Source organism: Bos taurus, chromosome 15, assembly GCF_002263795.3.
Source record: "Bos taurus isolate L1 Dominette 01449 registration number 42190680 breed Hereford chromosome 15, ARS-UCD2.0, whole genome shotgun sequence".
NCBI lineage: Eukaryota > Metazoa > Chordata > Mammalia > Artiodactyla > Bovidae > Bos > Bos taurus.
Genome location: NC_037342.1, coordinates 47,864,929 through 47,888,915, shown reverse-complemented (window position 1 = coordinate 47,888,915; position 23,987 = coordinate 47,864,929). Strand labels below are relative to the sequence as shown.

At 39.0% G+C, this 23,987-nt stretch overlaps 1 protein-coding gene and 1 long non-coding RNA gene across 2 annotated transcripts in view; one reads left to right on the top strand and one right to left on the bottom strand.

Moving 5' to 3' along the window:
• Positions 1 to 22,015, bottom strand: part of LOC101902757 (uncharacterized) — a 34,803-nt gene extending 12,788 nt beyond the window's left edge. Inside the window, exon 1 of the long non-coding RNA XR_009490670.1 lies at positions 8,922 to 22,015. This is a non-coding gene — a long non-coding RNA (uncharacterized lncRNA). The remainder of the gene's footprint in view (positions 1 to 8,921) is intronic.
• Positions 2,581 to 23,987, top strand: LOC516599 (tripartite motif-containing protein 5). Its single transcript, XM_002693205.6, has 8 exons — positions 2,581 to 4,013; positions 8,567 to 9,047; positions 9,785 to 9,880; positions 10,448 to 10,678; positions 20,258 to 20,280; positions 21,649 to 21,749; positions 22,026 to 22,052; positions 22,267 to 23,987. The coding sequence occupies exons 2-8, from the start codon at positions 8,628 to 8,630 to the stop codon at positions 22,854 to 22,856; spliced, it is 1,488 nt and encodes a 495-aa protein (XP_002693251.1). The 5' UTR covers positions 2,581 to 4,013; positions 8,567 to 8,627; the 3' UTR covers positions 22,857 to 23,987.

Below are 23,987 nucleotides of genomic sequence, written 5' to 3'. Positions count from 1 at the left end.
ATATAAGCACTGATCTAAACTGATATCAATTAATTTTCTTTGTGGGCTTCCCTTGTAGCTCAGTTGGTAAAGAATCTGCCTGCAGTGAGGGAGACCTGGGTTCAATCCCTGGGTTGGGAAGATCTCCTGGAGAAGGCAATGGCAACCCACTCCAGTATCCTTGCCTGGAAAATCTCATGGACAGAGGAGCCTGGTGGACTGCAGTCCATGGGGTCGCAAAGAGTCGGGCACGACTGAGTGACTAACACTAATTAATTTTCTTTGTGACTAGAGATGCATGTTAAGAATGAATAGGAGCTTACTTTTTTTTTTTTTTTTCATTTTTAAACATGTTTATTTAAACAACAAGATGCTTGACTAGTAGAGAAAACTATCCAGGATTCATTTCTTTTAGAGTAATTTATCTCTGCTTAAAGACAGATCGCTCTACATGTAACAGCTATGTACAAAAAGTTATAAAATTGTTCATGGTTTTACAGTGATAAATGAAAAACATTAAAATTCTCCAATCAAACAAGGTATACAAGAATTTTTATGTTCTTTTTTGTTGTTGTTGTTAAACAGTGAGAGCAAAATAACTTACTGGAATACAAAGATAAGAGGTGATGGGCCTGCCACTAACGGAGAAAAGGGGGTATTTTCAGAGAATCAGTATTTTTCCCTATCCCGTCTCCATTTGATGCTGAGCAAAACATACCATTGGCCATTCAGTTTAAAAAAATGCAACATGCTTGTGCACACACACCAGTTACTTCAAGTACAATAAAGGAATGGGTACGAGGGAAACTAAAGAATGGAGAAACTATACTGTAGTAGTCAGGATGTGGTGGGAGAAAACTGTCGTTTTCTAACTGACAATGTCTTCTTGGTCTGGAGGAACAGAATTCTGGAGTAAAGTAGCAGGTTCCCTTTTTAGTAGACACTTCCTTCCTGCTGCTGGAATATGTCAATTGTATCTTCATCTTCCATCTCCGACTATGCAGGTGTGTCTGTTTCATTGATTAGCTGCCCATCAAATTGGAATCTGATCTGCCCCATTGATAAATCTTGTCATTCACAATAGGCTTTTATTAGTTTACTATGCGGTGTATATAGGGTAAGGGAGTTAGAGAAGGTGAAGTTCAGAAAAAGAATGAGACCGGTACTTTATAGGAACAGATCACCTTTAATGAGAGGAGAAGGGGCAGCAGTCCGATTAGTGAGCTAATGCACTAACTCAAGAAAAGAGTAAGTATATATAGGCATATATGTGGAAATCAACTGTCTTAAGGGGGCCTGTTTTCTCCAAGGTTGTTCGGATTAGTTATCTCTTAAATGGCTGGGGCAAGGTATTCTGGAGATTGGCCAGAGGCTGGGACTAGCTGGGAGCTGGGTATAATCTACCTTAAGGTCCATTTTTTCTTCAGGTGAGAGAGTTCTTTGTTTTGCAAAGAGTGGTGGGGAGAACCCAGAGGGGGGTTTTAACTCCAGGCTGTTTTGAGCCGTGTAACTCTCCTTCAGTGTGTGTATGCCTCTTAATCTTAAACCACACCACAGAGCCATCCTGCCCCACCACCTACAGATTAATATGATTGATGTTCTCAGTCTTGACATCTTCCTTGGGCTTTTTGTCTACCATGTCGAGGACTGCTGTCTCCTCAGCTTCTGCTTCACAAAAAAGGTACGAGGTCCAAACTCAATGAGCACACAAGCAACACCAGAAGTGGAAGAAGAAACGATAATCTACTTTAACTAATCTACATTAGTAATTTTGCTTTGCTTTGCTTTGATAAGGAATAACTTGATTTGGGACTTTACCGGTAGTCCAGTGGTTAAGAATCCACCTTCCAATGCAGGGTACAAGGGTTCTATGCCTGGTTGGGGAACTAAGATCCCACATGCCATGGGGCAACTAAGCCTGGCACAGCAACTATTAAGCCTGTGTGCTCTGGAGCCCATGCACCACACTAGAGAGAAGCCACGTGCTGCAACAAAAGAGCCCTCATGCCTCGGGGAAGATCCCACATGCCACAGCTAAGACCTGATGCAGTCAGATACACAAATTCACATTAAAAAGAATAACTTGATTAAGGAATCACAAATCATTTTGTATATTTACTTCTTCTTAAATCTTTAAATACTTTTACTTTAAAGATAGTTTTCTGAATTTACAATTCTATATTGTTATTTATTTTCTGTAAACATCCTATTTGATTCTACTACTTAATACTCTGCTGTCAATCACATGGGCTCTTTTATGGTGGTTCAGTTCAGTTCAGTCACTAAGTCATGTCCGACTCTTTGTGATCCCATGAACTGCAGCACGCCAGGCCTCCCTGTCCATCACCAACTCCCAGAGTCTACCCAAACCCATGTCCACTGAGTCAGTGATGCCATCCAACCATCTTATCCTCCGTCATTCCCTTCTCCTCCTGCCCTCAATCTTTCCCAGCATCAGGGTCTTTTCCAATGAGTCAGCTCTTGGCATCAGGTGGCCAAAGTATTGGAGTTTCAGCTTCAACATCAGTCCTTCCAATGAACAACCCAGGACTGATCTCCTTTAGGATGGACTGGTTGGATCTCCTTGCAGTCCAAGGGACTCTCAAGAGTCTTCTCCAACACCACAGTTCAAAAGCATCAATTCTTTGGCGCTCAGCTTTCTTCACAGTCCAACTGAGAGGGTAACAGGCAGGAAGGACAGGGATCTCCAAATGGAGGAAATAGCCTGCAAGTGTCAGACATTTTTATCTCTCTTAAGCGGCAGGAGGAAACAAACTAGTGATATTTTTTCCTTCTCTATACAAATTTAAAAGGAGGTTTCTCTTCAAATTCTGTGTTGCCATAAGGACACCTGGTTTCACCTGAAGTTAACTATTCTCAAATCTAGAGATAACCAATGCCTTTTTCTTATGGAAATGTTTGTCTTAAGCTATGCTAATGTACTATGCATTTACCCCCAAACTCTGTCTTCAAGTCCGTTCTGCTTCTTGGCTCAGAACCTGCAGGACAAACCAGTTTGCTATACTCAGATATAGTTCCCCTAATCTATGTAAATGAAACTATTTGTATGGGGGAAGGTAGCCTGCTGAGTCCACACATCTAATTCTGTTCTCATCTGGAAATGACACCGACACAGACACACCCAGAAACCATGTCTGACACAAATGACCAGTCAGTGTTAACACACAAAATTAGCCATAAAACTAATTTTCCTGCTTCATTTTGTAAGACTTTAAGGATTATATGATAAACAGCATTAGATGACATTGTCCAACAAATAACCCTCCTACAGTTTCCTCTTTTTCAACCTATTTAGGAAAAGTCTCATTTTAGCCATATAGCATCCAGCTTCTGAATGTCAGTGTCAATGAACTACCCCCTCTGTGATCACCCCTCTGACTGACAACCTGAGTGATTTCAGATTTGTTGAGCCATTTCCTCCAACATGACCTAATAAGGCAGACTGTCCATATTCACTTACTTCAGCTGGTGGACACAGGCCAGGGGAGAGCATGCCAGTGTTATTGCCTCAGGGGAGCTCTCAGTGTGGGTCTTCACTGGGGAAAAGGGGGTACTTTACTCCCTCCTCCTGACAGCTCCTTAATATGCAACAAGACACGGTGAGTGTCTGAAACTGCATTGCTTATGAAGCCTGATTTTCCAAAGGATTTATTATTTTGAAGAGACTTAAGAACAGCTTCTAGGAGAAGAGCTGAGAAAAGAATAAAATGTACTCACTGACCCACCAGTCTCAGGAGTAAAAGCCTTGTTTCCTCACAGTGTCCTAGTTAGACACCTCTTACTGGTCTATAGCTTCTCTCCTTTCTCGCACATACTCCACCCTCTAGAATTTAGCTTTCATTTTCACTTGTCATCTATTAGAGATCTTAGTGGAGGTCAGGCGCTGGTGTTTTGAGTGAATCCTGAACACATCTGCCTGTCTTCACAATTTCTGCATTAGGATGTGAGGATTGCTGAGTGGTTTGTGGAGGGAAGAGTTTGAAAGACACACAGAAAAAACGAAATCTGCTTGGGTGAGTTTCATTTGCTGTCTAGAAGCCGTTCTAAAAGAGGAAATGGCCCAGCCTGCAGGCTTCCTGGTTAGAGTGCTGGCTAAAGATCAGTCTGTGGGAGGTAGAGTCATACAATAAGGGAGGTTGGAAGAAGAAATCGGCTTTGTTTGTCCCTCAAAGGGACTGTATTTCTCTAGGCTGAATCTACCCATCAGTTCAGTTCAGTTCAGTCGCTCAGTCGTGGCCGACTCTTTGTGACACTGTACAGGAGACAGGGATCAAGACCATCCCCATGGAAAAGAATCCACCCATATCACCTTCCTATTTTGTAAGTTTGAATCGCACATGCAGAGAACAGCCAGAATCTTTGATTTTTCAGAGGTAGAAAGACCTCCTTCAACAACAGGTCAAAGACCAAGGTGGTCTTTCAGTTCTGATGTTTTAATTTCTAACTGTAAAAATGCAATATTTCGGCATGGCTGTGTAGAACATTTCTTCATCACTTTGGTCTGCCTGTGCTCAGGCGTCTGATGGTGTGCCAGCTGGTTGGCCCTGCAGTCTGTTATGTATTCTTTCATCCAGACACAGGGAACTGCTGCAGTTCCTTACGTCACTAACCTGCCCCTCCTTCTCCTTGAGGAGGATCTGCCACCCAGAACTAGCTCAGCTGAGAGATCAGGGGCAAGAGGAACATGTGGGAATAATTTCCAGAAGTGGCATCAGGAAATATCCAACTTTTAGTAACAATGACATCTAACTTTAAATGTTAAAAAGTTGATTTAATGCACTTGATTGGTGTTAATGATATTAAAAAGATGTCTGAGAAGTATCATAAGACCATGAGGAAAGTAAGTTAGAGAAGTCTTTGTAGTTCCTCCCCTCCTCCTTCTTACAGAAGTTCCATCTTAATCCCCATTTCCCAGACATGGGACACAAGACAAGTCTCTTTTCTCACCATGACTTTCCAGCTTCTGACCAAATCTTATTTCTTCAATGTTGACTTTGGAAATTATCATCTCTACTACATATTACTTGTTGCTCTCTCAGCTATAGTCAGTTTTAGAATCTTGTCTCTTGAGCTCACACAGTTCACCTGTCAGGCCAAAAACTACAGAATTTTAGAATTGATTTGTTAGTTTACTGTTTCAGGTTTTATTTTGCTAGCATCACAAGGAATTTATGGTGTATAATAATAGATGACTGCCTGGGAAATAAAACAAAGCAAAATTTCATTTTCCAAGTCTACTTAGGAAAAGTGACCCCTTTCCATAAAACATCCATAATCCGTGGCTTTATCCTTAGAGAAACAGTTTTACTGGAATCACAAAAGAAGAAAGTTCTATATATAAATTTACTTCTAGGAACTTTGCATAACTATTTTCTTTTTATGTCCTTTTGGTTTATCTATAGTTATTTCCTCTGAGGAATTTTATCTCTGTGCTCAGATGTGAGAAAAGCAACCTGTAAGATTCAGCCACCTGACACCATGGCAGCCAAGTGGCCTAAAGTTTTATGAGGCAAATTGCCGTCATGTTCCTACATTTATCTCTCTGATTGCATTGGAGCCCTTGGGCCACTGCTTAGGGAAAAGTCGAGGGGTGGGTTCAGCCTTCATGTATAGAGACTAGTTCCTTCCATGTCAGTTGTGCTGCATCAACTTTGACGTATTAGCTCTTTGGAGCCCTGAAAGGAATATAAATTCTGCAGCCTCACGGCTGAATGCTTGCTCTGTATCTCCTGTCTCTATATGCTTTTGGTGCATCTCAAAACTGGTTGGATGGAAGAGAAATAGCCTGCCATTGAAGTTTTATTTCCTCCTGCCACTTGAGGATCTCTGGCCTCCCTATCAAGGCTATTAATACTCTCACCACCAGACTTACTAAGCTTAGCTGGAGGTGTCAGGACAGGAGACACAACACTGGGCATAAGTGCCTCAGGTGAGCTCTCAGAGATGATCCTTACAGGAGGTACATTATCCCCATCATCTCAGCTGTGTAAGGAACCACACTAGATGGATGTGTGTGAACCCACCACAGGTGAGATAAGCCTAGAGAATTGATTACCTTGTAAAAAGACCATGAGCACCAGTTTTCAGGTCCCTAAAAGAAACATATTTGATGATGATAGTCACAATCTCCTTGTGAAAAATGAGGTATATTCTAACCAACTATGTTTATTTAAGAACTATATAATGCCTTCCTAGTCCCAAATGCAGTTTATATCAGACTAATTGTGTTATCCATAATGTATTCTTGAAAGGCTGCAGAACTTCTACTCAGTTGTAATCCAATAGGTTTCCCAGAAAATAACACACACACACACACTCACACAGACTCAGGAGAATTGTAGCCAGTATTATCTTTATAGGAAGAAAGAGCCCAGACCTGATGTTAACCGTTGTTACTACATATCTAATCTAAAACAGAATCCTGCCTTTTTATCTCTCACTCTCATATGCTGCCCTGCATTCCCCTCATCACCCTGTTCTCAAACTATCATCATCTCTCTCCTGAGCAGCTGCATCCTACCTGATCTTCCTAATTCCACACTGGGTCCATCCAACACTTAACAGCCCAAGGTCCCAACTGGTCATGCCCCTACTCTTTTCTGATGGGAAAACATTGATAACTTCTCCTGACTCTTGGAGGTGGGTCTGCAAATGTTACAAATGCTAGGAAGTGTCATAGTTAATGTCACTGCAGCCTCTTGTGATATCAAGGGCCTGGCACTTTTCTGTGCTCCTGTCACACTGGCCTTTTGAAACCTATATAAGAGGTTGTGTCTTCAAGGAACAGGTCATTTTCTACACCTAAAATGTTTATACTCTCTTTACTTCCATGTTTCCTTCATCTTCCTTGAGTTCAGCCCTTATGTTTTCAAGTTGGAATTCTTGGATAACCCCCCCCCCTTTTTTTACCCCTATTATTTGATCTCTGATAAACATATATGTCTCTATAGTGGTATCTTTATATCTGATCTTTTGCATATATAAGACTGAATTTTTATTTACTACTACTTTCCAGGTGAGCATCAAGTTTACAATGGTCTAAATCATCTTTTTGAACTCATCTTACTGTGTATGGATATTAATCCAGTTGCCAGCACATAATTCTTCATCAACAATAATTAGATGAATAATATGACCTAATATTTTGAGATTTTTCTTCTCAAGACTGACATTCATTTCATCTACGTTTATATATTTTTATATATCTAACTTCTGTTATTCTATGAGTCTGTTTATACTAACTCCCTCCTCACCATCATACACATACTTCTTTTAGACTCCTATCAATGCTCCTAGGAATATTTCTGGGCCAAAGGGAAATCAATATGTACACACTCAAAACTTTGTAGAACTATCCAGCTGGTTTGGATTTCTTCATTTCCACACACCCCTTCACATTGCTCTGAATATTAATTGGGTCCATGAAGTAACTTCTGTTTGTCTCAGATTAACTCAGTGGGGTAGAAGACAGGCCTCTGAAAGGGTGCCATCAATATATTAGGTTCAACCCATTCAGTGTATTAAAGATGCATGATCTTTGTAAGTCACTGGCTGTATTTACTCATCTGATGAAGGATTTGCTCTTATCACATGTATAAACACATTATAATATACTATGTCATAATAATATGGGAGATCATTGCAAATGTCCAGCAGTTAATGGCAGTTGCTACTGCTGCTGCTGCTGCTAAGTCGCTTCAGTCGTGTCCGACTCTATGCGACCCCATAGACGGCAGCCCACCAGGCTCCCCCGTCCCTGGGATTCTCCAGGCAAGAACACTGGAGTGGGTTGCCAGTGGTTACACATAAATTGTTTAGTTAGAGCAGTTCTTTGTGATGAAAGAACATCAGGAAAGAGTTTACCAAAGCATAAGAGAGAGTCATACTGATATCAGGGGAAGCGTTTCATATTGAGAGAAGAGTGGATATAAAATCCCAAAGACTTTAAGTGATTTTAGCCTTTTGATACTGCAGACACTTGGGCATGGGAAAGAAAAATCAGGATGGATGGTGTGTCATACAAGTATCTTAGTAAAAAAGGCTTCAGGTCATACTTCTGTTGCTGCTGCTGCTGCTAAGTCACTTCAGTCATGTCTGACTCTGTGTGACCCCGTAGACGGCAGCCCACCAGGCTCCCCTGTCCCTGAGATTCTCCAAGCAAGAACACTGGAGTGGGTTGCCATTTCCTTCTCCAATGCATGAAAGTAAAAAGTGAAGTCACTCAGTCATGTCTGACTCTTAGCGACCCCATGGACTGCAGCCTACCAGGCTCCTCCGTCCGTGGGATTTTCCAGGCAAGAGTACTGGAGTGGGGTGCCATTGCCTTCTCCTATACTTTTGTTAAGTAACATTAAATAATAAGAATCATTAAATTTACTGAGCTGATAGTAAAGCATTAAATTATGAAATGTCCTTTTGACTTGGTAGCCAAGATCCTTTCCTTGTTTCTCCATGTTTTCTGTCCTTCAATAATTTGATCTTGGCCTGTATTTGATTTATAAGCAATTAGTACCATGTTTTTCTACCTTTCTTACTCTGTTCCCTTTTATCCTTCCCAATCCTGTAGCAATCTGTGAGCAAGAGAACCCACAGAAGTCAGGACAGGTAGGAGAAGGTGAGCAGGTGCTATGGCTTCGGAAAAATTGGTGAGCCTACAGGATGAGGTGACCTGCCCAATTTGCCTGGAACTTCTAACAGAACCCCTGAGCCTTGACTGTGGCCACAGTTTCTGCCAAATCTGCATCACTGCAAACAGCAATGAGTCCCTGACTGGCCAAGAAAGGGCGAGAAAGTGCCCTGTGTGCAGAATCAATTATAAATCTGGAAAACTACGGCCTAATTGGCACCTGGCCAACATAGTGCAGAGGGTCAGGGAGGTCAAACTGAGCCTGGAGGAGCAAGAGAAACATCTCTGTGCTCACCATGGAGAGAAACTCCTGCTCTTCTGTGAGGAGGATGGGAAGGTCATTTGCTGGCTTTGTGAGCGGTCCCAGGAGCACCACGGTCACCCTACATTTCTCATGGAAGAGGTCGCCCAGGAGTACCAGGTAAGAGACCACAACGGAGAAAAAACAGGGCAGAAAATTGTAGTTGATTAGAACTGTCTACTTTACATTGGACTTTAATCACCTAATCACCATGAACCTGGGGCCTGTGATTTTTTTTCTTCCTGTGCTCACCTTCTGATGTCTGAGGACATAAATGTACATTTTTACAATTACAAAGTAATAACCCTATACACAGACTCTTAGCCTAGAAGTATACATCCATGTACCTTGTGCTAATACGTAGAGATTGGTGCCCAAGAGAAGCTTTCCTTAACTCTTTGAACAGGAGAGGTAACTAGGACACCGGGTGGATTGAAATGTAAGCTATTTCCTTGTTGCAGGATCAGGTTTCTTCTTAAACAACCAGTCTTCTCTAGGTGAGAGGATGGTGACTTTTATCTCTTCAGTCTTGTAGAACACATTCCCCACCTCAGGTCTTCTTCCAAGTGAAAGTGAAGTCACTCAGTTGTGTCTGACTCTTTGCGACCCACGGACTATAGCCCACCAAGCTCCTCCATCCATGGGATTCTCCAGGCAACAATACTGGAGTGGGTTGCCATTTCCTTCTCCAGGGGAGCTTCCCAACCCAGGAACAAGTAATAGAGTCTAATTGCTGTTCTCAGTTTCTGTAAAGCATATTCTCTTTGGAAATCAGGCTCATTTCTCCTCCATTTATCCTCTACAGTGATGTTAGGAAAATCCATAGCTTGACTGTGATGTGATTCTTTTCTCAACAGAAGAAACTCCAGGCAGCTCTGGAGAGGCTGAAGCAGGAGCAGCAGGAAGCTGAGGAGTTGGAGTCTGACTTCAGAGAAGAGATTGCTGCCTGGAAGGTAGGAGGAGACACTTCCTGAAGGAGTTAGATATCTGGGCAGGACCTTAGGTTGATCACAAGGAGCTACCTTCCTATTTGTTCCCAGACAGTTAAGTCATTTGACTAGTCCTTTTCTTCACTGCTTCCCTGATAAGAGTGGGTGCTGAAAAGTGAACATAAAGCAAGTGAACATAAAGCAAATAAACATAGATATTGGAAAGGAGGTATTCTTTTAGAGGAACTCTCTGGTGGGGATGACTAGGGAATTTCATGTTCCATTCTTGACATATTCATTAGCCTTTGACTCTTCTGAAAAAGACATCTGACAATGGCTAATGGTTCTATCCTCAGTGTTTGCCTTTTTGGCAGAGGTTGGTTGGTGCGGGTCAGAAGCAATGCAGGGAGGCATGAGAATTCTGAATAGATGTGTGAAGGCTGGAATCTTTTTGGCTCTTGGTTGTCCTTAACAGTGCAGACTTGGAGGCATTATTTTGAAATGTGATAGAGAGAAAAAAAAAAAAAAAAACCAAAGTCAGCTTCTCCAAAAATTGTTTTCTTCCTCTCTCTCTCTCTCTCATTACTGAAGAATCAAACACAACATGAGAGACAAAATGTCCAGGCAGAGTTTAAAAAACTGAGAGAAATCCTGGACAGTGAGGAGAGGAAGGAACTACAAAAGCTGAAGGCTGAGGAGACAGCTATTCTGTGTACCATGGCAAACTCTGAGAATGAGCTGGTCCAGCAGAGCCAGTTGGTGAGAAATCTCATCTCAGATATAGAGCATCGTTTGCAGGGGTCAACAATGCAGATGCTGCAGGTAAGAGTTGGGAAGAAGCCCTAGCATCTAAGACACAAGAAAAATGAAGGCAAAGTTTCCATCGCTTTCAAGTTGCTGTGCTCCTTCTGGTGCTGTCACTCACCCGCATCCTTCACTCCTTGTAACCATAAGTTTGTTCTCTAAGTCTGTGAGTCTGCTTCTGTTGTGTAAATAGTTCATTTGTATCTTTTTGAAAAGATTCTGCATGTAAATGTTAGCCTATAATATACGCTATATTATATGTCTGATTTCACTCATATGACCATCTCTAGTTCTATTCATGTTGCTGCAAATGGCATTGTTTCATTCTTTTTAATGGCTAATATTCCATTGTACATATGTATCACATCTTTATTCATTCCTTGGTTAATGGGCATTTAAGTTGTTTCCATGTCTTGACTATTGTAAATAGCACTGCAGTGAACACTGGGCTATGTATCCTTTCAGATCATATTTTTCTCCAGGCATATCCCTAGGAGTGGCCTCGCAGGATCATGCTGCTGCTGGTGCTAAGTTGCTTCAGTTGTGTCCGACTCTGTGTGACCTCATAGACGGCAGCCCACCAGGCTCCGCCGTCCCTGGGATTCTCCAGGCAAGAACACTGGAGTGGGTTGCCATTTTCTTCTCCAATGTATGAAAGTGAAAAGTGAAAGTGAAGTCGTTCAGTTGTGTCCGACTCTTAGCGACCCCATGGACTGCAGCCTACCAGGCTCCTCCATCCATGGGATTTTCCAGGCAAGAGTACTGGAGTGGGGAGCCTTGGATCATACGGTAGCTCTATTTTCAGTTTCTTAAGGAACCTTTATTGGCCTCACCTATTTACATTCCCATCAACTGTGTAGAAGGGTTCCCTTCTCTCCATTCAGTCTCCAACATTTATTGTTTGTGGGTTTTTAGATACTGGCCATTCTAACTGGTGTGAGGTGATTTGCGTTTCTCTAATAATTTTGATTTGCATTTCTCTAATAATTAGTGATGTTGAAAATCTTTTCGAATACCTCTTGGCTATCTGTATGTCTTCTGTGGAGAAATGTCTATTTAGGTCTTCTGCCTGTTTTTTGATTTGGTTATTTGTTTTGATGATATTAAGCCACATGAACTCTGTAAATTTGGAGACAAATCCCTTATAAGTCACATCATTTGCAAATATTTTCTTCCAATCTATGGCTTGTCTTTTCATTTTATTTAAAACTGTTGAATTTGATTAGGTTCCATTTGTTTATTTTTGTTTTTATTTCCAGTACTCTGGGAGATAGATCCAAAAAACATATTGCTGTGATTTTTGCCAGAGAGTGTTCTGCTGATGTTTTCCTTTAAGTGTTTTATAGTGTTTCACTTCATATATACATTCTTAATATATTTTGAGTTTATTTTTGTGTGTGGTGTTAAGAAGTGTTTTAATTTCATTTTTACATGTAGTTTTCCAGTTTTCCCAGTTTGGTGGTTTCCCTTCCTCTGCAATTTTTTGGAACAGCTTCAGGATTGTCAATAACTTTTCCCCATTCACATGTCAGCACATCTGGTCCTGGACTTTGTGAGTTGGATTTTTTAAGTCACAGCTTCAATTTCAATACTTGTGACTGGTCTGCTCGTCTTTTCTATTTCTTTCTGGTTAAGTCTTGGGAGATACCTTTCTAAGAACTCGTCCATTTCTTTGAGGTGGTCCATTCTATTGGCATACAGTTCCTTGTAGTAATCTCATGATTCTTTGTATTTCTATGGTATCAGTTGTAACTTCCTTGGTGGCTCAAACGGTAAAGCATCTGCCTACAATGTGGGAGACCCAGGTTCAATCCCTGGGTCGGGAAGATTCTCTGAAGAAGGAAATGACAACCCACTCCAGTACTTTTGCCTGGAAAATCCCACGGACAGAGGAGCGTGGTAGGCTACAGTCCATGGGGTTGCAAAGAGTCGGACATGACTGAGTGACTTCACTTTCACTTTCAGTTGTAACTTCTCCTTTTTTATTTCTAATTTTATTGATTTGAGTCCTTTCCCTTTTTTTCTTGATGTGTCTGGCTAAAGGTTTATCAATTTTGTTTATCTTTTCAAAAAGAATCAGCTTTTAGTTTTATTGATCTTTGCTATTGTTTTCTTTGCCTCTACTTCATTTATTTCTGCTCTGACCTTTATGATTTCTTTCCTTCTACTAACTTTAGGTTTTGTTTGTTCTTCTTTCTCTAGTTCCTTTAAGCATAAGGTTAGGTTGTACATTTGAGAATTTTCTTGTTTCCTGATGTACGATTGTATTGCTATAAACTTCTTTCTTAGAACTTCTTTTGCTGAATCCTGTAGTTTTGGATATTATTGTCCTTTTATTTTCATTAGTCTCTGGGTACTTTTTTATTTCCTCTTTGATTTCTTCAGTGCTCCCATTGGTTGTTTAGTAGCATATTGCTTAACCTCCACAGATTTTTGGGTTTTGTGGTTTTTTTTTTTCTTATAGTTTATTTCTAATCTCATAGCATTGTGGTTGGAAAAGATGCTTTATATGATTTTAATTTTCTTGAATTTACTGAGGCTCACTTTGTGGTACAGTATGTGATCAATCCTGAAGAATGTTTCATGTGCACTTGAGAAGAATGTGTATTTTGCTGCTTTGGATGGAATGCTCTATAATATCAATAAGTCCATCTGGCCTAATGTGTGATTTAAAACCTGTGTTTCCTTGTTGATTTTCTGCCTGAATAATCTGTCCATTGGTGAAAGAGGGGTGTTAAATTCCCCTGCTATTATTGTATTAACTGTCAGTTTCTCCCTTTTTGGCTATTAGTATTTGCCTTATATATTGAGGTGTTCCTATGTTGGGTCAATATATTTTTAAAATTGTAATATCAACTTTTTGGATTGATCCCTTGATCATTATGTAGTGTCTTCCTTTATCTCTTATAACAATATTTATTTTAACATCTATTTTGTCTTACATGACTATTACTACTACAGCTTTTTTTTTTTAATTTCCATTTCCATGGAATACCTTTTTCCACAAACTGAGAAGTTCCAGATGTAGTAGCTGGGTTTAGAAAAGCCAGAGAAACCATAAATCAAATTGTGAACATTAATTGGATTATAGAGAAAATTACAGAATTCTAGAAAAACATTTACTTCTGCTTCATTGACTGTGCTAAAGGCTTTGACTCTGTGGATCACAACACATTTTGGAGAAATCTTTAATGATATGGAATACAAGACCACCTTACCTGCCTCCTGAGAAACATGTATGCAAGTCAAGAAGCAGTAGTTAGGATCAGGCATGGAAAAACAGACTGGTTCAAAAATGGGAACGGAGTACATCAAGGCAGTAATTATCATCCTGCTTATTCAACTTACATGCAGAGTACATCATGCAAAATGCTGGACTGTATCACTCACAAGCTAGAAATCAAGATTGCTGAGAGAAATATCAACAATCTCAGATTTGCAGATAATACCACTCTAAAGCAGAAAGTGAAGAGGAACTAAAGATCCTCTTGATGAAGGTGAAAGAGGAGAGTGAAAAAGTTGGCTTGAAACTCAACATTCAAAAAACTAAGATCATCACATCCACCTCATCATCACTTCATGGCAAATAAAAGCAGAAAAAAAATGGAAGCAGTAACAGATTGTATTTTCATAGGCTCCAAAATCATTGTGGACAGTGACTTCAGTCATGAAATTAAAAGACATTTATTCCTTGGGAAAAAAGCTATGACAAACTTAGGCAGTGTATTAAAAAACAGAGACACCACTTTGCCAACAAAGGTCCATAGGGTCAAAGGTATGGTTTTTCCAGTAGTCATGTACAGATGTGAGAGTTGGACCATAAAGAAGACTGAGTGCTGAGGAATTGATGCTTTTGAATTGTGGTGCTGGAGAAGACTCTTGAGAGTCCCTCTGATTGCAAGGAGATCAAACCAGTCAGTCATATAGGAAATCAACCCTGATTATTCATTGGAAGGACTGATGCTGAAGCTGAAGCTCCAATATTTTGGCCACCTGATACAACCAGCCAACTCATTGGGAAAGACCCTGATGCTGGGAAAGATTGAAGGCAAAGTGAGAAGGGGAGTGGCAGAGGATGAGCTGGTTAGGTAACAACATTGACTTGGTGGACAAGAATTTGAGCAAACTCCGGGAAATTGTGGAGGACAGAGGAGCTTGGCGTGCTGTAGTCCATGGGGTCCCAAAGAGTCAGACATCATTTAGCAACTGAATATCAACAACAATCTTTTTCCATCCCCTCACTTTCAGTCTGTATGTGTCCCTAGATCTAAAGTGAGCTTCTTGTAGACAGCATACATATGGGTCTTGTTTTGTGTCCATTCAGCCAGGTTATGCCTTTTGTTTGGAGAGTTCAATCCATTTACATTTAAGGTAATTATTGATATGCTAGTTCCCATTGTCATTTTCTTAATTGGTTTTGTTTTTGTAGGTCTTTTTTCTTCCCTTTCTCTCTTATTCTCTTCTCCTGTGGCTTGATGAACACTTTAGTGTTGTGTTTGGCTTGCTTTTTCTTTTTTGTGTATGTATCTATCATAGTTTTGGTGTTTGCTGTTCTTGAGACGTTTTCATACAGCAGTATATATACTTACAAGGCTTTTCAGATTGCTGATCTCTTTCCTGCCTAGACAAGTTCCTTTAGCATTTGTCGCAAAGCTGGTCTGGTGATGCTAAATTCCCTTAGCTTCTGCTTTTCTGTGAAGCTCTTTATATCTCTGGCAAATCTGAATGAGATCCTTGCTGGGTAGAGTGTTTTGGTTGCAAGTCCTTTAAATATATTGTGCTACTTCCTACTAGCCTGCAGAGTTTCTGTTGAAAAATCATCTGATAACATTATGGGAATTGCCTCATATGCTATTTGTCATTTTTCTATTGTTGCTTTTAATATTTTTTCTAGCTTTTAATTTTTGTCACTTTGATTACTATTTGCCTTGGCATGTTCCTCCTTGTGTTTATCCTGCCTGGGACTCTCTTTGCTTCCTGGACTTAGGTTGCAGTTTCCTTTCCCAGGTTAGGGAAATTTTCAGCAGTTATCTCTTCAAATATTTTCTCAAATCCTTTCTTTCTTTCTTTTCTATCTGGGACCCTTAAAATGAGAACAGTTGTGCATTTAATGTTGTCCCAAAGGTTTCTTAGACACTTATCATTTTTTGTTGTTGCTGTTTTTCTTTATTCTGTTCTGCAGCAGTGATTTCCCTCACCCTGTCTTCCAGGTTGCTTCTTCATTCTTCTGCCTCAGTTATTCTGCTATTGATTCCTTCTAGTACAGACTTCATTTCAGATATTGTATTCTTCACCCTTATTTGTTTTTTAGTTCTTCTAGGTTTTTGTTGAACATTTCTTCCATCTTCTTGATCCTTGCTTCCATTCTTTTTCCAAGATCCTGGATCATCTTCACTATCATTATTCCGAATTCTTTTTCTGGAGGTTGCCTATCTCCATGTCACTTAGCTCTTTCTCTGGGGTTTGTTCCTTCAGCTGGGACATATTCTTCTGTTGTTTTATTTTTTTTCTAACTTTCTCTGATTGTTGTTTCCATTCTATAGGCTGATGGATTGTAGTTCTTGCTTTTGCTGTCTGTCTTCTGGTAGATGAAGTTATCTAAGTGCTTTGTGCAAGCTTCCTTATGGGAGAGACTGGTGGTGGGTGGAACTGAGTCTTATCCCTCTTGTGGACAGGGCTAGGGATACTGGTGGCTTCCAGGAGAGCTCACTCCAATGAGTGCCAGTGTCTTTGCCACAATGAAAAGCCATCCTGTGCTTCTGCAGGAGGCCTAGCAAGTAGATCTCACCCAATCTCTTATGGGGTCACTGCTTTTTCTCCCTTTAGTCCTGGTGCATACAAGATTTTGTGCATACACTCCAAGGGTGGAATTTCTGTTTTCCTCAGTCCTGTGAAATTTCTGTGATGAGACTCCTTTGGCTTTCAAAGTCAGATTCTCTGGTGACTCCTCCATTGCTGGACCGCAAGGCTGGGAAGCCTGACCTGGGCTCAGAATTTTCATTCCTGTAGGATAACTTCTGTAGTTTTTTTTTTTTTCCCCAGTTTGTGGTTTGCCCACCTGTTGTGTATCAGATTTTATTTCATTGCAATAGCACGCCTCCTCCCATCTCACTGTGTTTTCTCTTTTATCTTTGAATATAGAGTATCTTTTTTGGTAGGTTCCAGCATTTTTTTTGTCAGTGGCTATTGAGTAGTTGTGATTTTGGTGGTCTCTCAAGAATAGGGTGAGTACACACCCTTCTACTCCACCATCTTGAGACCAATCCCCTAGAAACAGTTTCTTAGGCCCATATATGGTTTTCTTTATTTGTATGTGTGTATATATTTGTGCACATGTGTGCAGGGGGAGCTGTTGATTTAATTTACTATTCCTTTCTTAATTTTTTGAAGTGAAAATTTAGACCACTGATTTGAAACAAGCTCTTTTGATACAGTATTTAATGGCAAAGTACATTTAATTAACTAATTGTATTTCACACATTTTGATTGTTTTATTTTTGTTTCCATTCACTTTGACTTATTCTCAAATTTCCTTTTCAGTTCTTTTTTTAATTTTCTTTTTAAAATTTTGATTCTGTGTTAAATCTAGGGTATTTTAAAGTGTGTTGTAAATGAGAAAATGCTTACTGATTTCCAAGTTTCACTCTCTTGAGGATTTCAAAGTTAATCTTGTCAAAATCAAAGAACACACATCTTTATTATTTTAAACTTTTATGTTTATTGTTACTTTTTATGGCCTAAAATATTGTATATCTAGAAAAATTTTTATTATGAATTTTAAAAGATTATATGTTTCTCATTTATATGGTAAAATGGGCTATAGACATTAGTTAGGTCTAGTTGGTTGGTAGCATTGTCCATGTCTTCTGTAAATTTGAATGTTTTCATATAAGCTGTTCTCTCATTAGTGAGAGTGAGTTATTAACATCTGCAACTGCTATTATTGAATTGTGTGTTTTTCAATAAACAATTATTGAATTGTTTTTTCAAAGCAAAATTTTTGTTTTTGCTTTGAGTATTTTGAAGCTCTGCTGTTAGGCACATACACATTTATAATTGTTGTATATTTTTGATGAACTGAACCTTTTATAATTATAAAATTGCCCTTATGTCTTTTCATAATATATATCTTAAAGTATGTTTTCTTTAATATTAGCATAAATATTTGACCTTTTTTTTATTACTGCTTGCATGATATATATTTTTCTATCTTTTTACATTTTCCCTTTTTGTGCCTTGACTATGTCTCATGCAAATAACAATAGGTGAATTTTGCTTTTTATACAGGTCAACAATCTCTGATTTCAATTGCTTCATTAATACATGAAATTTAAAGCATTTACTAATACACTTATATTTAAATTTGCTCTTTTGCCATTTGCTTTCTATTCAGCTCAGTTCAGTTCAGTCACTCAGTCATGTCCGACTCTTTGCGACCCCATGAATCACAGCACGCCAGGCCTCCCTGTCCATCACCAACTCCCAGAGTTCACTCAAACTCATGTCCATCGAGTCGATGATGCCATTCAGCCATCTCATCCTCTGTCCTTCTCCTTCTGCCCCCAATCCCTCCCAGCATCAGGGTCTTTTCCAATGAGTCAACTCTTTGCATGAGGTGGCCAAAGTATTGGAGTTTCAGCTTCAGCATCAGTCCTTCCAATGAACACCCAGGACTGACCTCCTTTAGAATGGACTGATTGGATCTCCTTGCAGTCCAAGGGACTCTCAAGAGTCTTCTCCAACACCACAGTTCATCAATTCTTCATCAATTGAAGCATCAATTCTTCGGCACTCAGCTTTCTTCACAGTCCAACTCTCACATCCATACATGACCACTGGAAAAACCATAGCCTTGACTAGATGGACCTTTATTGGCAAAGTAATATCTCTGCTTTTGAATATGCTATCTAGGTTGGTCATAACTTTCCTTCCAAGGAGTAAGTGCCTTTTAATTTCATGGCTGCAATCACCATCTGCAGTGATTTTGGAGCCCCCCAAAATAAAATCTGACACTGTTTCCACTGTTTCCATCTATTGCTTTCTATTACTATATGGATATTGTAAGTTTCATTCTTTTCTTTCTCTTTAGCTAGTTTGTTTTGTGTTAAACAGATATTTCTAGTAAAAATTTTAGGTCTGACTGTATTTTTTTAGTTTTTGTCCTAATGGTTGGTGTAATATATACAATATGTTTCCTGCCTTATATAATCTATTTCAGACTGATACTAACCTAGTTTCAGTAAAACTAGAAACTGTTTCATTACCTTCAGCAACAACACAAAAATATTTGCTCTTTAATGTGGGTAACTAATCCTATGCAGTTACCTGTATTCAGTTGTCTGAATGCCTGTAGGCATACAAGCATTATTATAACTGGGAGAAGAAACTCTCTTTTCTTCTGGAGTTTATATCAGGAGGTTTATGTTTCCTTCATAAACTTGGAAAAAGAGTCATTAGGGGCTGAATAAATAGAATTAAAGAAAGATTCTGGCCAGATTCTGAGAATAATGTTCGAGCTTCAGAATTAAACTATGATTAAAGTTGCAACTGCCACCCTAATTCCTTATTCTTTCTCTTCTTATTCTAGTTTTATTTGATTTCTTTGTCATATACACAAAAGAGCCCTAATACAAAGAGTTTTTTTTTTTTGAAACTCAGCTGTTCTAGTTTTTGGTGACATGGAAGTAAATCTTTAGTAAAAGAGATCAAATAAAGTAACAGATACCTGTTCAAACAAATAAAACAGTAAACATGATGATTAATACAATTAGATGGTAAAAACTGTTAAGGACTGGATTGAACAGACTCAGCAGAGACTAAAGTGCAGATAAATGCACGAGTACTTGTACAGTAAGTGTATATTGGTAGCATTATGAAAATGGTGTACAAGAGATGAGACAATTTAGTTGGTGAATAATAAGTTATATATTAGACATCCTACATTATTGATTCCTGTGGCTTATTTACTACTGAATAAATTAATATAAGAGACAAAGTTGAGTAAAAAAGAAAGAGTTGGAAATCAACTGCACATATATGGATGCTGAATTTAGGGAATAGAAGAGATCACTAAAACAGAGCTCATAAAATGAGAAAAGAGAAAAATTTTTCAGGCTTTTCCTGAAAAGCTTATATTGATATATATGTTTGCTCGTACTCTCAACAAAAGCCATCTACATAGCTTGAGGAATATTAAGATTATGATTTCATTTCTGATTCTCTAAAGCTTGGTTTAATGCTTGGTGTACAATAGTGTCCACAGTCCAGTTGAATAAATGAAAGAACAATGAATTATTCAAATCACCTCATGGGGAACCAGAATTACAGGCCTCTTGTTTTTTCCATAAATATGTCTCATCTCCAGATACTAGAAGCTTCATACTTCCACAAGGGTTGAAGCTTTTTTACATTTTTGGAAACCTGACAACATCACATGAATCTCCTAGAATTATGGGCCTCACTCTTGTCTTTACTTTTTGGCTCTCACATTGAGAGCATTTCTATTCCCCAAAATCAGGATTTGATGGGGATGTGATTAAGCTTTGAAAGTGGGGGAACCTATTACTTCTTGACTCACATTTTCTCTTTTCTCACTAGGATGTGAATGACATCTTGAAAAGGTATGTGTGACAGACCAGAGATGGTCCATTTATGCTGTGAAAATAAAAACCCTAGACATAGCTGGTGACCAGTTAGAATAAAACAATGTTCAGGGCTGAAAAAATGGGGTGTAGGTTTACCTTAAATTTCTATTCACAAATCATGGCTAGATTGTTCTATAAATCACTGAGAGTGAAACAGATTCTATAGTAGGGAATTTTGCTTGTGGAAAGTTGCAGAGTTAGGGTGAATAGTAATATTAGGATAAGGAATTGCACTGTCAGACTCCACAAATATTTCATTCACACTATGTCATTATGCAACTCAGGTTCCCATATTTAATTGTGCTTATCATGGGAAGTTTGAGTCTTCTTCATCTGCCAAGTACCCAGAACTGGAAACAACTTCTTTATATTTGAATTTCTTCCCTGGGTATGTTAGAACAGGTCCTTGTACATCTTTCTGTTTAGATTTCCAAAAGCACATGTGGGCCTTAGGCTAGACTTGAAAGTCAGCATCTTTGTGTCTGAATTTGCACACCTACACGATAGCCTCAAGCTGTTCACAAACACATGAAAATCAGGTCACTATTAGTTTAGTATTCATAATGGCTTTTTCTTCAAGGGTGTTTGTCTCTGGAGAACCTGAAATCTCAGCATATTCTCCTTATCAAGAAACAGCCTTTGAAGATTTGAGGATTCTAGACAGTGTTCTCATTCTTGATTTGCCTAGAACACCCAGGAGCCAGATCCTGTTACCTCAATTTTCTGACATTTTTCTTAGAAATACATATCTACGTAGTGACTTTTCCACAAACTGATTTTTTTGAGATACCAAATATTTATCTTGTTAAATTAATTATTTCATATAATTTCCTATGTCTGTGCATGTTAAGTCACTTCAGTTGTGTCCAATTCTTTGCGACCCCATAAGCCCAACAGGCTCCTCTGTCTATGGAATTCTGCAGGCAAGAATACTGGAGTAGGTTGCCATGCCCGCCTCCAGGGAATCTTCCTGACCCAGAGATCAAACCCATGTCTCTTATGTCTCCTGCATTGGCAGGTGGGTTCTTTACTACTATTGCCACCTGGGAATCCCATAATTTCATATGATTTCTAGGAAATAGGCAAAGGTTAATGATTTCATTATAGAAAAAAGAGACTGTCCTTCTGAGAGGTCAAGACCATCCCAAGTCACACAGAGGGTAACTGGCAAGATGGACATGAGCACATTACTTTTGTCTCCAAGGTCAGGCATCCACTCTCTACCTCCCCAAGGTCTGCAGGGAAGACAGTTCAAGTGCATCAATGGGGTGAAAATTTTGAAAGTCTGTGGTTTTAGAGGGATAAATAGTGAGAGATGTGAACATCAATTTTTGTCATCCCTAGGAGTAAGACTTTGACTCTGAAGAAGCCAAAACCTGTTCCCAAAGAACAGAGAAGTGTGTTTCGAGCTCCTGATCTGAGAGATATACTGAGAGTGTTTAATGGTGAGGAGTGCTACCCAAGTGGGTCTTTGGGTTTTTTGTGATGGAGGAAAAATGGAGAGGAGGCTCCAGTTTCTCCGTGTGGATAAAGACAGCAAAGCCCAGATACTATGTGCTTATGATGTGGTCATCTTATGATGAGTGACAAGAGATGTGGTTTTATCCTATCTTTCACCAGTTCACTACCTCACCATAGCCCTTCCCCTAATTTGAAAGAAAATAGATTACAGGACTGAATCTTTTGCTTATATTTAATATTGTGGATTTTTAACATTTCAGGGCTGAGATATGTGCAACGCTACTGGGGTAAGGAGACATCACAGTGTCATCAACCCCCCCTTTCTCATTATCTTTTAGAATTTTTCATTGTCTAGTAGACCTCATGTTTTAAGACCCATGTTTTCCCTCCCAATACATACAATGTATTGTCTTTCCACTAAAGTTATTCTAATATAGTTTTTAAAATGTCTGAAATAAAACTACATCATGGCCCTCACATAACCCTCTAAATTTTCAACAGTTCACGTGACCCTGAGTCATACAACAGGTAATCGAAATATCGCCATTTCTGCTGATCGAAGACAAGTGACATATGTGTACAAAGACCAAGGAAATAATCCACGTTGGAAACAAGTTTATGAAGATTATGGTGTCCTGGGATCCCCAGTTATCAAATCAGGGAGACATTACTGGGAGGTAGACGTGTCAAAAAAACGTGCCTGGATCCTGGGGGTATATGGTGAAAAACACGTTGAATATAATACAAAGTTACCCCTTAAAGCTGATGGAAATCATCAAAATGTTTACTCAAGATGCCAACCTAAAAATGGCTACTGGGTCATAGGGTTAAGTTATGGTTCTGTATATAATGCTTTTGATGAGTCTTCCTCCTCAGATCCCATGATCTTAACCCTCTCCCTAAGTGTTCCTCCTCATCGTATTGGAATTTTCCTAGACTATAGTGCTCGCACTCTCTTATTTCTCAATGTCACAAACCACGGGTTTCTCATCTATAAATTCTCTTCATGTTCCTTTTCTCAAAAAATATTTCCGTATTTCAATCCTATGACCTGTAATGTCCCCATGAATCTGTGCTCGCCAAGCTCTTGAACCTTCTCACATCCACCTCTCTGTAGTGCCTCTTACTATGAGTGGATCTAACACATCTGAGCTTATCTGCACCATTTTTACCTTTTTTCCTTACTGCCTCCCCTTTCTTCCATTCGAATGTCCTTCATTCATATCAATAGGGTTTACAGTTTGCATTGTGTCATATTTTCCACAATATCATGTTTGCATTAGGAGAAAATCTGAATTTACCATTTTTCATCCACCAAGGGAAAATGACTGATTCCCCATAAAGAAAGAGTAGTATCAAGGCAGCACTTCTGACAAATTTTCACAATCTTATTTCCTCTGCCACTGACTGAGATGATGAAGAAAAGCTTCTCAATAACTGTTGCGTATTATTGAGGACCTATTGTAGGAGTCATTCATAAACAGATGCATCTTAAGCAGTGTCACTGTTTAACTATCATGTTTCTTATTCATCAAGAAATTAACTAGACAATATCATAGCTCATATGTACTAAGAGTGTAAGTTTTGTGTCCAGAGTATCTGAGTTCAACTCCTTTCTCTTCATATTATTAGCAGCGTAACCTAGAATAATATCCCTAAAAGCTGTCTTTATTTTCTTAAAGTAATCTTAATTTTAAAAGCCACACCATACACAAGATCATTGTCAGAAGATAAATGCTATCACATAGAGAGTGTCTAAGTGTCTCAACTTAATAATAAATACTCTATCTATTAATTAATGAAAACTATGACTTTTCTCTCAGTGTCTCATTCAACAGATTTGTGTCTTCTGGGACACAAGGGTTCTCTCTACTAATATCTAATTTTTCATATCCTAGGTGCCTCTTTGTTGCTGTTAAGACTATTCTAACTTTTCTGTCATAGAAAAGTATGTACATATGTGTGTGTGGGATCACAGTTAAAATTTTATTATGATTTTGATGTTGCTACATTCAGGCTCTTATAAAGCAAACTATATGGAATCCAGTTCCTCACTTACAAAAAGATTATACAGAATTTACATAATTACTATTGTGAATATGAAATTGTAAAATCTTTTTAATAAGTTCTGTAACTCCTAGGACAAAGTGGTAGTAAAATGTGTCATATATTCATTCTGATTCCCTCTCACTGTGACTGAAATAAATCATTTTCAGAATACA